This window comes from Balaenoptera acutorostrata, chromosome 11, assembly GCF_949987535.1.
Source record: "Balaenoptera acutorostrata chromosome 11, mBalAcu1.1, whole genome shotgun sequence".
NCBI classification, from domain to species: Eukaryota; Metazoa; Chordata; class Mammalia; order Artiodactyla; family Balaenopteridae; genus Balaenoptera; species Balaenoptera acutorostrata.
Genome location: NC_080074.1, coordinates 17,769,831 through 17,786,564, shown reverse-complemented (window position 1 = coordinate 17,786,564; position 16,734 = coordinate 17,769,831). Strand labels below are relative to the sequence as shown.

General features: G+C 35.1%; 1 protein-coding gene across 5 annotated transcripts in view; it reads right to left on the bottom strand.

Annotated features, from left to right (window-relative positions):
* SLC41A2 (solute carrier family 41 member 2) overlaps positions 1-16,734 on the bottom strand; it is a 147,849-nt gene that overhangs the window by 60,988 nt on the left and 70,127 nt on the right. For all 5 annotated transcript variants that reach the window (XM_007165751.2, XM_007165750.2, XM_057556701.1 and 2 more), the window contains 2 exons: positions 10,547-10,691; positions 6,842-6,988 (listed from right to left, as the gene is read on the bottom strand). In XM_007165751.2, coding sequence (XP_007165813.1) covers positions 6,842-6,988; positions 10,547-10,691 — 292 coding nt within the window. The remainder of the gene's footprint in view (positions 1-6,841; positions 6,989-10,546; positions 10,692-16,734) is intronic.

Sequence of the window (16,734 nt, the reverse complement as noted above, 5' to 3'; positions counted from 1 at the left end):
GTTATTCACACCCTTCTCTTGGACTGAGTTTTATATTTTATCATTTTAACATATTTAAAGATCTCCTCACCTATGATTAAGATGTTTAAATTAGATAGAAACTCAATTTTTTTCAAATCAGGTAGGAACAATTACTATAAATATTAAAATAATACCCAAACAAATTTTACACTCATGGCTTTAGCTGGATTTGCCATCACATCTTCAAAATAATTATGCTAACAAAATTCATTTAAATATTTCCTTCCATTTAAAGGGACATGACTAGTGCTACATATAGAGTCATTTTCTCCATAGCTTTTTAAAAGATGAAAAACTTTTACTGGAAAATCCTTCCAGTTCTCCTTGCTAAACCATTAGATAGGGATAAATAACATTCCAATTAGGAAGCATTCTTACCTCCTAAAACAACTAAGGTTACCAACAATCTCTTTATAGACTCAAACAGCAAACTAAACGCATTAAAACCCACTAAACACAACTGAAAAGAACTATTCTGCTAGGTTGTCTTAGTATTTCATCTTCAGGTCAAGAGAGGAGCACCATGCCAGGCTTTTAATTTATTCTCAACATCACATATCTGGAAGGACATCTTAAGTTGAAGAAAACACTCACCATCCTAACTCCAGAATCATTGCCCTGAATTGTCAAAGAGGGGGAAAAATTTCTCAGGAAAGAAATAAAAAATAATGAGTGGGCATTTCCTCAAAAAGTTAAAGAGTTATCATATGATCTAGAAATTCCACTCCTAGGTATATACCAATAGAATTGAAACCATATGTTCACACAAAAACATATACGACAATGTTCAAAGCAGCATTATTCATAATAGCCAAAAAGTGGGTGTAACCCAAATGTCCAACTAATGGTAAATGGATAAACAAAATGTGATATATCCATACAATGGAATATTATTCAGCCATATTATTAACCCATACAATGAAATATTATTCAGTACTGCATGGTATTCAGTACTGATTTATGCTAAAGCATGAACCTTGAAAACATACTAATTGAAGGAAACTGGATATAAAAGTTCACATATTGTATGATTCCATTTTTTGAAATGTCTAAAATAGGCAAATCCATAAAGACAGAAACTAGATTAGTGGTTGCCAGTGCTGCGGGGAGGGTGGAATGGGGAGTGACTGCTAAAGTTTCTTTCTGGGGTGATGAAAATGTTCTGGAATGAGATAATAGGTTTCACAATCTTATAACTATGCCAAAACTACTGAATTATACACTTTTAAAAGGTGAATTGTATGATATAATTGAATTATAGCTCAATTTTTAAAAGTTCCAACGATGAAAAAAAAGGAGGGAGTACTATATTCTTTAAAAATGTCAACGTTATAAAAGATAAAGAACATACATATATTCATACAGACAGATGGACAGAATAAAAGATAAAGTAAGTGGGGTAAAATGTTAACATTTGGTGAACATGGGTACAGGGTATACAGGGTTTTTTGTACTATTTTATTTTTGCAACTATTCTATAAGTTTAAAATTATCTCCAAATAAAATTTTTTAACATTAAAATAAAAGAATGGGAAAACCATGGTAAAATCAAAATATCTAAAATGATTTACTGCAAATGTATTGTATTTCAATTTCCTACAAATCTAACATGTCCACTCCCACCAAATTAAATCATATGTTTAATTGTATAGGACCCTCTTACCTTTTCCCTGGCTAAATTCTAATCCAATGGTTAGGTGGAAATTACAAATACACAAAAAGGGAAAGGTGCTAAAATATTCCTCTTTTTAGAATATACTGGTGTTTTATAGATAATTAAAGAATTACTTTTAGAAAACCACTAATGACACAATCAGTAAGAGAAACTGGTTGATTAAAAGCCAACCATGAACTTCTGCATTAATATCAAAACCTAAAAGTGTCTGCCTTCTAAATCAAATACATTTAAACGACCCTAGTCAAAATAATATTTTGTATTAATTTCTGGGTATATCATCTTGTGTAATGTGGTAGGCTGAATAATGGTCCTCAAAGACATCCATATCCTAATCTCTAGAACCAGGGAATGTTACCTTCTATGCCAAAAGGGGCTTTGCAGATGTGATTAAGTCAAGGATTTGAAATAGGGAGATTATCCTGGATTATATGAGTAAGCCCTAAAGTAATCACAGGTGTGTACTTATAGGCAGGAAGTAGACAGGAATTTGACTACAGAAGACAAAATAATGTGACCACAGAAGCAGAGATCAGTAATGTGGCTGCAAGCCAAGGAATGCTAGCAGCTACCAGAAAATGAAACAAGTTAAGGAACGATTTCCCCTGAAATCTCCAGAAGGAACAAGCCCTGCTGACACCTTCATTTTAGCCCTGAATAACAAACTCATCTTGGACTTTGACCTCCAGAACTGTACGAAAATTAATTACTGTTGTTTTAAGCCACAAGGTTGTGGTAATTTGTTACAGCAGCAATGGAAACGAATACAGGACTATAGATAAAACTGTAGAATTTTAAGCCTAATAAATGTCTGTGTACCTCGGTACTGATTCCATGATATAGGTAAACTACAGAAAGGTAAGCATTAACACAGCTAAAGTGGTTCAAATTGCTATGATTCCACTTAACTGTGAAACATAACTGCCATCTTTTTGATTCATGGCTTTCACATTTATCTAGATTGTTGGTGGCATTTTGTAACTGCTATTACATAATTTCATTAATAGCATTCATTATTTTCACCCTAAATTCTTCTGAAATATGTAGCTGCTATGAGTGACATTTTTATATATTAGCTGTTTGTGTGCAAACAAGAAAGCAATGGGCATGGAAAGTTGTAAACACTTTTTAAAATGCCCTTTATAATAACCATCAGAATTTCCTCACTAGACTGACCTTCTAGGAATCACTCTAAACTGAGATCATATGGTGCAACAGAACTCTGTAGAAGAGCGACATGCACGATAATTTTACATTCTACTTACATCACCACATCAAGGCAGTGATACTCTAGAATGTTTTGTAAATAACCAGATGGCATCCCTGTTAGTCTCCACAGGACCCAAGTAACAATCTGAGGCCAACTGTTATTGCTCTTAGAGCTTATTGCTTCTTAGGCCATCTTTTTAAAGTTAACCTTGAGAAATGAGAAATGAATCAACATTTTGCTTCTCAGATCTTGCCTAAAGAGAGAAAAGCTGATAATTTTTCAAATCAGTATATATCATGTACATACAAGAATTACATAGCCATGTAGTTATAAATAATTAAATTAAATTAAAATATTAATTAATTAAATTAAAGAGTCTTTAAAATCCTCTTAAAATTATGCATACAAGAAAAAGAAAAGGCAACAATCATTGTGTACAGGTATTTCAGTTACTGGCCCAACGTTAGATCCTTTTAATAGCTTTTAAAAATTACTACATGTTTAAAGATTACCATATGGATGAATAAATGCCTTTATATTTTCTCTGCAAGTCATACCTAAGCATATCATAATCTAGAGCTTAGATTACTCTTAAACTGACTTTCTATTTCCTCTTCTATTTTTTTTTAAGATTTTTTTTTTTGATATGGACCATTTTTTTCTTTAAAGTCTTTATTGAATTTGTTCGAAAATTGCTTCTGTTTTATGTTTTGGTTTTTTGGCCGTGAGGCATGTGGGATCTTAGCTCCACAACCAGGGATCGAACCTGTGTCTCCTGCATTGGAAGGTGGAGTCTTAACCACTGGACTACCAAGGAAGTCCCTCCTCTTCTATTTTCATTTGAAATAGATTTTTTCTAGCCACATGTTGCCATTTTAATTTTTTTATGGTGATACTAATTTCTAGATACTTTCTGCTAAGGCAGTATACGCTATTTTCCTAATACTATGTCCTCATTGAAAGGATCATTTTTTCATTACAATCTATTATGTTATTGGACAGGTACTGTGGCAAAGTCATTTAGAGGGATAACTATCCTTCATTTTCCATACATATACCACTTCCTGAATAATTTCTATTCACATTAATTGGATAGCTTTCAAAAGGAATAAAACATTTGCTGAAGTCCTATTTATTTAACATCCACTATGTATATGGCACTATGGGGTCAACAAAACAAATAAATAAAATAAAGACACAGTTTTGTCCTCAAGAGGCTTATACCATCATAAGGGAAGATACTACACTTACTTAAAAAGCTATATAATGACTGGCCAAATATAAAGAATGACTTAAGAGAAGTATCAATAAAGTGCTATAGGAATTCAGAGGAGAAAAAGATTACCTAAGATTAGAGAAATTTATGAATTTAGTTTTGAAAAATGAGGATTCTGACTGGCCTTCATGGAGGAGGGGAATGACATAAGAAAGAAAAGACAAAAATCACAGGTGGCGTATGAGAGTCGGTAAATGGCTGAGTTTGGCTGGAGTACAAGAAAGGAAAGAGGTATAAGAACGGGAGGAGCAGGCAGGAGCTTGAGGAGGTAACTAAGACTCCAGGAGGCCTGGACACCAAGTTAAAACTTTAACTTTGTTCACTAAGCAATAAAGACTTCCTCAGGGTGACGACAAAAATAAAGTCAGTAACAGTAAACAAAGCTTTGTTTCTTTTGTCTTTTTCTGGAGAACTGGAGAGGTAAGAAGGGGGGAAATTCCATATTTACTTCAGATATCAGAAATCAGCACGTTTTATCAGGAGTGAAAGAAAGGTAGCACACTGAATGAATGTAGAGCGAGCCTCAGTACTTGTACCGAAGCTAACAGAACGCCAGCGGAGCTGTTCGAAGTCATTTCTGAATATCCAAAACTCTAAGTGAGGAGTTAAGTGAGACTTTTATCAATGTCCAATTCTTTGACAGTCACATAATTCATGGCCTCTATTTATAACCAAAGCATATGGCTGCCATGAAGTCCTCTTTTTAGCTCTAAAGACAGCTAAGTATTTCCAATATAGTTCAGGAATTGAACTCTGTCCCCAAGAGCTAGGATCCCACTCAGCAGGATGAATGGGATCTTAGAATTTAAATATGCCCGTTCCTAATCTCTGTGTTCAGAATACCTCCAATAAGAGGCTTCCAACTGCTGGTCCTATGAGGCCCCCTAGTGCTCAAAATGCAAACACTTTATTGTAGAAATCCAAAACTGGCACTTCAGAAACACCTTTAAATTAACTGTGGAATCAATCGGTAACCCATTAAAAAATATAATTTTAGGGAAACAAATGATACAGACGAAATGTAAAAGATCCTGTTTTAATTAGTTCACCTTGAATTACTTTGACCCAACTTTCAGAAGACAAGTAAAGGCCCTAGAAAAGGCTAAGCAATATTTAATAATAAAATTATTTTACAAAACTATGGTCTCATTACATTTCACTTTTTAAATTTCCTGATCTAGTTAAACTACTAATATATCATCTATAACACTCAAAATATTGAAAGCTTTAGAGAATAACACATTATGTTAAGTCTTTTATAAGGAGTTTATCACTTGTGTAATTTTTAAAAATAAATTCCTCAGAAGTTGATTTATCTTATGGAATATCATAATAGTTAGTCTGTATCATTATAACAATTGTCATATTTATTATGGTAACATTCTTCAATAGCTTCAACTGGTGGAGACACCCTGGTATTTGGCAGGCAGCTGACATCATGGTAATTTAAGTACCCAAGACTGCAAATAATACACTTTTCTTTTTTATGGGAACAAGATCTTACATTGGGGCCATTGATCATTTATTGTCTTCTACCTTACTTCAAGTAGACACATCTTATCTTCTAAATGAGAATTTTCTTTTAACATACATATCAAGTCTTAATGAGTATTGTTTTTATGTCATTAAATAATTTATGGTAATTTTATATACTACATGAAATTTCTCTTGATATCTCCAAAAGTAGTAGAAAATGACTGCCTTTGACAGGTTAGAGCCCTTTCTTTAGTTCAAAAACATTTAACCGAGACTCTTACTTCTACAAACCAAATATACTTTAGATTTATTCTAAAGTATACCGTAAATCTGTCTAGAATCCATGAAAATATATGATATGTGAATAAATGTTTGCTTCTGCCTTGGCTTATAAACTCTCTCTCTCTTTCTCTCTGTCTCTGTCTCTCTCTTTTTTTTTTTTTTGTATTACTGTGGGTTTCTATTTTCTTTTAATTTTTTAAAAATGTGGCATCAAAAAAAATGAAACTACAACCAACTTTTAGCGCTTAACCTATGCTCACAAATCATACAGCTACATTGACAATAGCCACACAGTATAAATTTGCATTAAAACAATCCATTACATTCTATAAATACCCTATTACTATTACCAGGAATCACATATATAAGATGACTCCAAATTCACACAGCATTCAGGCTCATTTTCATGGTGATTTTTGGTTGTTAGTATTAATTGCCACGTTGGTTTCTGAAAGGGGGAAAAATCACTAAATTTCAAACTCTACCATAACCTTATGTTTTGAGATAACAGTGCAACACACGTATCAGAATCCTGTGGGTTGACCCATCAGTGGCTACACATTCAGAGGAAAGGGCAGAATTCATAGACTGACAGATCTGTGTTCAACCTTCCTACCAACAGTGGGTAACACACATAACCTTTATGATCCTCAGTTTTCTCATCTGAAATTAGAAATGATAATCCTTATCTTTTAGAGTTTTAAACTCTTTAAGAAGAGAAAAATATGTGAGAACCACAACACATAGTAGGTGTACAACAAGTAACAGTTATTGTTCTAATCAGCCTCAACTACAGTTCTAACACAGATGAAGGCCACCACAGAGTCATGACATTGCTGCAACAATATTTATTTAAAGAGACTCTGAATAATGCATTATAGTTAATTTCAAGTCAACTTACCAAGACAGGAGTACAAACCCTGACTTATCCAAGCTAATATGGCAAGAGTTATAAGGTCGCCAAAACTAGCAGCAATGGGTGTAGCAACATTATCGGGATTGATCCCAGTCTTCTTTGAGCCAACGATAACCCCAACCATTATTATTCCTAGAAAAAAATAAAGCTCATTACTTTTTCTGCTATAATTTAAAGAAAATCAATCCCCCGAAATATTGAAATACATAGGCTAGACAAACAGTGTGTCACTTCCGGTTAGACTGCTTAGATAAGCTGACTAAAGCAAACAAAACATTTTACTTGAATGCTTTGGCAAAATGTCTTTCAACAAATTCCAAGTGGGGATCACAAAAGATCTGAGAAGTTCAATGTTGCATTTAGAGACCTGAAGAGCTACTGTAAAATAACATTAAAGTTCCAAATTTAGTAACATGCATGTCTTAGATGTAATGTATTCATGGGTATCAAAGCCAAAGATTATATTTTTACCCTCAAATAAAGTATGAAAATGTCAAAGAAAGGTGAGTCATACTTAAGGACTTCCCTGGTGGCACAGTGGTTAAGAATCCGCCTGCCAACGCAGGAGACACGGGTTCGAGCCCTGGTCTGGGAAGATCCCACATGCCGTGGAGCAACTAAGCCTGTGCGCCACAACTACTGAGCCTGTGCTCTGGAGCCTGCGAGCAACAACTACTGAAGCTGGCACACCTAGAGCCCGTGCTCCGCAGCAAGAGAAGCCACCACACTGAGAAGCCTGTGCACCGCAACGAAGACCCAATGCAGCCAAAAATTAATAAATAAATTAAAAATCAATAAAAACGTGAGTCATATTTATACACATAGCAATTGGGAAGAAGGGCAACAAAACCAGATTTGTTTACATAGTGGTAGCCAGAAATGCTTGCTTCATTTTATTATTAAAAAGTGTTGAAGTATTAAGAAGAGGGAAGTAATTAAATTTTGAACACTGGAGGCCAGAATACAAGAAGCAGTCTTTGTAAAGGATATTCTTTAAACCCCAAGTTTCTGTCTATGAACCTATAACAACAGAAGATGAAAATGTGACTGTGTACTTATACTTTTAAATTCTTATATTCTTGAATATAGAAATGGGAGAAAAATGATAGCATTACAGCCATACCCAATTGTATAGATTTTCTCATGCCAACACATTAAGAGTATGCAGGGCAGAGAAAATTTAAGATTAGTTCATTTATGTGCTAACCATAAATCAATATGGAAGACTAAATATGGCTACAGACAAAAACCAGAATCTCACTGCATTTTTAGACTGAAAATGACTCAATGATTTTATTCTAACATACTCACTTTATAGATAATAAAACTGAGGTCCTAGGAGTAGGTTTAAATTCTTGCATAAGGTCACATAGCTTGTAAGTAACAGTGTTTTTTCTACAACCCCGTAAAGGCAAATTATTGAAAGTAGAATTTTTGTTCAATGTCTCACGTCTTATATTCTGGAGGCTTTTTCAATCTATGGACTTACCTTTCCCATAATATCATTGTAAACAGAAAAAAACAATAGCAGGAAAAAAACTTAAACGTATTATACAATAATCAGTCAATATGTGATCATATAAATTTTTTTTTCAAAATCAGCACATTTAAAGATCAATGTGGAGAGTTCTCCTATGAAAGAATGCTGTCTATAACTTTTCAGCTGAAAACAAATATTTTGCCATCATGGACCAGTGGAAAGAGCTGGGAGGCAGGAAATGGGTTTTAATTATGATTTTTCTGTGAGCAAGCTGATGAAATCGGACAAGTCACCTTACCTAAGTCAGTTTTCTCACCTACAAAAGGTGGTCAATAGTATCTGCTCTACATATATAAAGGTCAAGTTATCATAAAATTAGAACACACATTATTAAAAGTAAGAAGGCTAACAAATATATATATATGTATATTTTTTAAATTTATATTTATTTTTGGCTGTGTCGGGTCTTCGTTCTGTGCTAGGGCTTTCTCTAGTTGCGGCAAGCGGGGGCCACTCTTCATCGCGGTGCGTGGGCCTCTCACTGTCGCGGCCTCTCTTGTTGCGGAGCACAGGCTCCAGACGCGCAGGCTCAGTAGTTGTGGCTCACGGGCCCAGTTGCTCCGCGGCATGTGGGATCTTCCCGGACCAGGGCTCAAACCCGTGTCCCCTGCATTGGCAGGCAGATTCTCAACCGCTGTGCCACCAGGGAAGCCCACAAATATATTTTTAAAATCTGAATTTTTATGGTTTTAAAAATCCCAGGCAATACAAATACTTGTTAGTCTGAAAAGTTTTAAACAATTCTTTCTAAATGAAACAATATTAGAGAGAAAACAGAAGCAAATGAGCCTAAAGAAACAGAGTGCTAATGCTTTAACACTTTTTTTTTTTTTACCAGAAATTAGTTTTCCAATAGCATAACTTCACTATGCTTTCACCAGTGTTAACACCATTCAATTCTAGTAATTCTATACAAAGACAAGAAACTACCCCTGGTACAATTTAAGTACTAAAATAAAATGCTTGAAAATATTTTGGTAGTCAGGTCTTAATTTTAATAAGAGTTTCTAAATTACCAGAACCTAGCCCAAAAAGTTAGCTTTGTTGTATGATCACCTGACAGTAGAGTGTTCCATTTTTAACCTTGCTGGTGATCTAAAATAAGAAGATGACAATTATAAAATAAAAATTACCAAGACTTTATGATTACTGTTCCATAATAAGCTAGTTCTCTAGTGTAAAGTTGATATTAATAAATCAATATAAAGAATGATATCCCAACTAAAAAAATTATAATGCAGTTAAACGTTAATAATAAAATTAAATTTTGTCTGTCTGGCTTCTTTTGTCTTCTGGCTCTTTAACATTCTATAGCCAACAATATGCTGTGTTAAGCATATGGTTATACTTGTATTGCCACAGAAACAGTAAAGGAATTTTTTTGAAATCTGAAACTTTAAAAAATTTTAACAGAGGGACTGCTTTTTTTTTTTCAATTAATTAATTAATTTATTTTTGGCTGCGTTGGGTCTTCATTGCTGCGCGTGGGCTTTCTCTAGTTGCGGTGAGCAGGTGCTACTCTTCGTTGCGCTGCACGGGCTTCTCATTGCGGTGGCTTCTCTTGTTGAGGAGCACGGGCTCTAGGCGTGCGGGCTTCAGTAGCTGTGGCGCGCGGGCTCTAGAGCGCAGGCTCAGTAGTTGTGGCGCACGGGCTTAGTTGCTCCGCAGCATGTGGGATCTTCCCGGACCAGGGCTCGAACCTGTGTCCCCTGCATTGGCAGGCAGATTCTTAACCACTGTGCCACCAGGGAAACCCAGAGGGACTACTTTTAAAACTCAGAATTCCTGGAATACTTGTTACTCAAATGACAAGCTGGTAAATGCTCTGCATGATATCCAGACAGGAGATTCTCAATTAATTTAAATTACAGAAACAAATGAATATCTAGACTATTTTCCTGATCTTGTCTGGGAGCTGTACCAGGGGACCTAAAGCTGGGACACAACCTCAGAAAGCTTGCTCTATACTAAGGATTACGCATGTATAATATATATAAATATATCTGAAATAATCTATTTTAAAAGTTTGTAGATAACTTTTCTCTGCTTTTTATAATGAACAAGTACCATTTAAATAAAAATAGTTAACATGGAAAATCAATAATTAGAAAGTAAAATATTATAGAGTAGACATTTATAAATTTACTTACCCTGCAGAAGAGATGCAATGAAGGCAGTTGCTACACTGCTAGAGCACAAAAGTATGGAATGATCTAGATAGTATTTTCCCTCTGGAATCCAGCCCAATATAATTGCTGCCACAGCTGCTAGAAAGCCGACTACTGTTGCTTGAACCTTAAAAAATTTTAATAAAATCCAACAGAATTATTCATTTTGAAAATGCACTTTTTATTTTATGACGTAAATATGCATACAAGGAATCAGAATAAAGTATTATATATGGTAATTGAGCTGCCTTACCTTTTGAAGAAGCTACTGTATTTTAGTTTTACTATTCCCTAAGGTGATGGGTTCTCAAAGTGTGCTGATCTGGCAGCAGGAGGTATGGAATGGGATCTAGGAATCAAGTTTTAACAAGCACCCCAAGTGACTTTGATGGTGTAACCCACAGATCACCTTAAAAAATACCAATCTTAAGACTGAAAAGTACCCAGTCCACATAACTGAAGTCTGACTCTAGACACAGTATTGGCAAAAGATTGGATTCTACAATCAAATGATAAGAGTTTGATTCCTAGCTATACCACTTAATCTTGTGGCAAGCTATTTAAATTTATTCATCCAACAAGCATTAATTTAGGATCTACTATGTACAAGGCGCTATGCTTAGTGTTGGGCTACAACAGTGGTCAAAATAGATTTACTTCCTACCCTCACAGTGCTCTTGGTCAATGGGAGAGACAGACATTAAAAAACAACCTCACAAATAGTCACAATCGTGATTAGTGCTATAAAAACCTTAGCTCCTAATCTGAAAAATGATAATGATAATATTGAACATGAAAGGGTTATTTTGATATTTAAATGAATTACATAAATGTATAAAGTACTTCCTACAGTGGTAGCACAAAGCAACCCTCAGGAAAAAAAAAAAAAAGGCAACTACTCTTAGAATCCTATTAGTCGAATGCTAGAACTAAAAGAAACCCTGAAGGAATCTCCAGTTCACTGATTCTTAACTGTGTTTGTGTCATGGACTCCTTTGACAATTTGGCAAAAATTTTATAGATTCTTCCCACCACGAAAACACGGATGCATTCAATATTGTGAGTAGAACTTCTGGGTGCTTAGACTCTCTGAAGCCAATCCATGTACTGGAATCCAGGGCTCCAGGTGAAAAACCCAAGTAGTCTGATCTTGTCATAGAGTAAATTAATGGAAAAGCCTGGGCCAGCGAGTCCAGATATCCTAGAGTCCAGCCCCACATCTTTCATTACAGCAGATTCAGAGCTGAGAGTCAAGCTGTAAGCACCATTATGGTTGTGCCAGTTGCTAAAATACTTCAGCATTCTCTTACTGGTTAGTAAATAATATGGTATGTAAAAGAAATAAAATTAATTAATAATTTAAATTCTAGCACTGTGATTCCAAGGTTTTTCTTAGAAATAAAATAGAGTGCTTTTACTTCTTGGAAATGAAATACAGAGCTAGGGAGCCTATGTAAGACTTACAGCATATGCGCGCGCGCACACACACACACACACACACACACACACACACACACACACACACACCCCTGAGATAAATAAGTCCTATTCTGTAAACCTGCAAAGGAAATGCCCAATTGTACCCAAGAGAAGAGCAGAGTCTGGGTTAAGGAGTAGCTGGGGAGGTTAACAGGAGCCATAAATACATGTAAGCGCAGGGCACATCCCTCCTGGTGAGGTAATGATTCTTCAGTGGGATTGGGAACTTTGCTTTATTTGACAATTTATGGACAGGTTGAGGTGGCCACTGTGTACAATTGTGAAGAAATCTGTGACACAGAAATCTCTTGCATTCCTATACACTAATGATGAAAAATCTGAAAGAGAAATTATGGAAACACTCCCATTTACCATTGCAACAAAAAGAATAAAATACCTAGGAATAAACCTACCTAGGGAGACAAAAGACCTGTATGCAGAAAACTATAAGACACTGATGAAAGAAATTAAAGATGATACCAACAGATGGAGAGATATACCATGTTCTTGGATTGGAAGAATCAACATTGTGAAAATGAGTATACTACCCAAAGCAATCTACAGATTCAATGCAATCCCTATCAAATTACCAATGGCATTTTTTACGGAGCTAGAACAAATCATCTTAAAATTTGTATGGAGACACAAAAGACCCCGAATAGCCAAAGCAGTCTTGAGGCAAAAAAATGGAGCTGGAGGAATCAGACTCCCTGACTTCAGACTATACTACAAAGCTACAGTAATCAAGACAATATGGTACTGGCACAAAAACAGAAACATAGATCAATGGAACAAGATAGAAAGCCCAGAGATTAACCCACGCACCTATGGTCAACTAATCTATGACAAAGGAGGCAAAGATATACAATGGAGAAAAGACAGTCTCTTCAATAAGTGGTGCTGGGAAAACTGGACAGCCACATGTAAAAGAATGAAATTAGAATACTCCCTAACACCATACACAAAAATAAACTCAAAATGGATTAGAGACCTAAATATAAGACTGGACACTATAAAACTCTTAGAGGAAAACATAGGAAGAACACTCTTTGACATAAATCACAGCAAGATCTTTTTCGATCCACCTCCTAGAGTAATGGAAATAAAAACAAAAATAAACAAGTGGGACCTAATGAAACTTCAAAGCTTTTGCACAGCAAAGGAAACCATAAACAAGACGAAAAGACAACCCTCAGAATGGGAGAAAATATTTGCAAATGAATCAACGGACAAAGGATTAATCTCCAAAATATATAAACAGCTCATTCAGCTCAATATCAAAGAAACAAACACCCCAATCCAAAAATGGGCAGAAGACCTAAATAGACATTTCTCCAAAGAAGACATACAGACGGCCACGAAGCACATGAAAAGATGCTCAACATCACTAATTATTAGAGAAATGCAAATCAAAACTACAATGAGGTATCACCTCACTCCTGTTAGAATGGGCATCATCAGAAAATCTACAAACAACAAATGCTGGAGAGGGTGTGGAGAAAAGGGAACCCTCTTGCACTGTTGGTGGGAATGTAAATTGATACAGCCACTATGGAGAACAATATGGAGGTTCCTTAAAAAACTAAAAATAGAATTACCATATGACCCAGCAATCCCACTACTGGGCATATACCCAGAGAAAACCGTAATTCAAAAAGACACGTGCACCCGAATGTTCATTGCAGCACTATTTACAATAGCCAGGTCATGGAAGCAACCTAAATGCCCATCAACAGACGAATGGATAAAGAAGTTGTGGTACATATATACGATGGAATATTATTCAGCCATAAAAAGGAACGAAATTGAGTCATTTGTTGAGAAGTGGATGGATCTAGAGACTGTCATACAGAGTGAAGTAAGTCAGAAAGAGAAAAACAAATATCGTATGTTAATGCATGTATGTGGAACGTAGAAAAATGGTACAGATGAGCCAGTTTGCAGGGCAGAAGTTGAGACACAGATGTAGAGAATGGACATATGGACACCAAGGGGGGAAAACTGCGATGAGGTGGGGATGGTGATGTGCTGAATTGGGCAATTGGGATTGACATGTATACACTGATGTGTATAAAACTGATGCCTAATAAGAACCTGCAGTATAAAAAAACAAACAAAACAACTAATACTAAACTTTCATTGGGTTATTTGTATGGAAATATGTTAATATAAATGTTTCAGACATTACATGAAATTTCTAAAAATCTTATATTTGTATTTGTATGGAAATATGTATGGAAATATGTTAATATAAATGTTTCAGACATTACATGAAATTTCTAAAAATCTTGTATTTGTATGGAAATATGTATGAAAATATGTTAATATAAATGTTTCAGACATTACATGAAATTTCTAAAAATCTTATATTTGTATTTGTATGGAAATATGTATGGAAATATGTTAATATAAATGTTTCAGACATTACATGAAATTTCTAAAAATCTTATATTTGTATTTGTATGGAAATATGTATGGAAATATGTTAATATAAATGTTTCAGACATTACATGAAATTTCTAAAAATCTTATATTTGTATTTGTATGGAAATATGTATGGAAATATGTTAATATAAATGTTTCAGACATTACAGGAAACGTCTAAAAATCTTATATGTTCTGGTATAATGTTATAAGTAATAATCCTAGTTATTACTTTAAAATGTATATCTCAGAAATAACTAATTTTCTTGTCAACTGCATTATTATGAACTTTCATCAAATCTTTAACCATGGTCATTTTTAAGTCTTTTGTCATTTACAGACAGTTCTGGGTGTACTCTGATGATTTTGCAAATATGTTCCTATAAAAGAGTTTCATCTTCAAGAAATTCATGGAAAAGACTCTGACAAGTACAGGTTTCTGGTAACTGACTGTACTGCTGAACTGAATGAATAAGCATTTTCAGAACTCTAATGAAAAACTGATGAACTCATAAAACTGCTAACAAAAGATCAAGATGAAAAAAAAGAAATTAATTACATGGGACTGAGTGAACTGATGAGGATGAGTATAATTTTTGTGACTTTCTGTCTGAATTAAAAAAAAAAATCCCACAAGGACTCAGAGGAAAAGAATATACAAATCAATTTTCACTGCAAAGTAAAGGAGCTGTTACAGTGGAGGATTACTGGACTGAATGTCAATATTATGACATAGTATAAGTGTGTTTCATGTTTGGTAATTGCAATCATTGTTGCTTTTGTTGTGGTCATCCATGTACAATGCTTGGTGTCAGTCTATCTATCTCTTGTAAAAATAAAATACAGTGTGTGTGTGTGGAAAAAAAAAAAAAAAAAAAGAAATCTGTGACAGATCATCTGCTTGGGATCCCATTTAATAGTCAGAAGAACACACCCCAGCTAATGCCAGCATGAGCCTCCTCTGCCCTTTCCATCGCTCCCCACCTCTACCCTCCATAACTACCTCTAGTCGAAGGAACACGGCTAACCCATCCCACGCCCCTCCCCATGCCATCTACTCCCTCACGAGCTTTAGCAGATAAAGCTTGAAAGATAGCACAACCGCCACCCTCCACCTGACCTTGTTTTCTTCTCCCCTCTGCTTCTGTCCACAGGTAACTGGGCTCCAACCAGTTGCTGTCTCACTGGCTGGTACCAACTATGTCCTGATGGGCCCAGAGTGAATATTTAGATAGGAGCTCTTCAGATACTGAAAGAAGTTAGCAATCCCAGGAGTGAATATTTTGTGGACAGAAAGAGTTGAGCTAGAGATCAATTGGTTCAAAGAGGGATGAGCTCAGTTAGTGTAGCCAGGGGAAATGATTCAGAAGGAACCATTTCTTCAGTGGTTTGGAAGTCATTTGAGAGTTCAGTTTTTGTTGAGTAGAAGCAATGGCTAAATAAATGAAGGTACAGCCTTAGATAGAATGTTATGAACAATCAAAATTAAAGAATTACATTTCACATAACAACAAGGATGAATTTTAGGAACTTAATATATGTGAGTACCTCGCACAATGAGTAGGAGGGACCCCAAGGGGTCCCAAGGGACCCCTGTTTCTCATGCATCCTTGATGGAGTGAGACAAAGACACAGACTTCAGGCTGTGGCAACTAGGATCAGTGAATCCCCGGTCATCATTGGCTCCCATCCTGACCAACAGTTGTGGGGAGAGAGGATGACAAGGGAAGGGTGGAGACTAAGAGTGAAAGGAAAAATTAAAAGCAGAGATGGAAAATTATTAGAATAATTTGATGTATAATTTGTAGTACAACTCATATAACTTAGTAAGAGTTTATGGTATTTAAAGAAAAAAATGGAATATATTTTCAAATTTTAATTTATATATTAATTTATAGCTGTCTACTGGTTGTTAGATATTTTGGTTATTACTCCAGCATAGATTCCTACAGTTTTGAGCTGAAAAGGATCATGCACGTCTCTAGTGCAATACTGTGGAAAGTAAGAGGAAAATTAAGCACAGAAAGGTTAAGTTAACAAAGGTTATATAGCTAGTTAATGTCAGAGCTGAGATTAGATACCAGATTTTCTTATTTCTAACCCTGTGATCTTAGAAGCAGTTGCACAGATATTTTATTAAAGCCTATATCCCAAAATTTCCTTTATTTCTTTGTCTTTGAACATTACATGAAATAAATTGTTTGCCACCATGTTCTCAACATTATGTCCTAGTTGACCTAACATTAAAATTAGTGAGCATTTCCTAA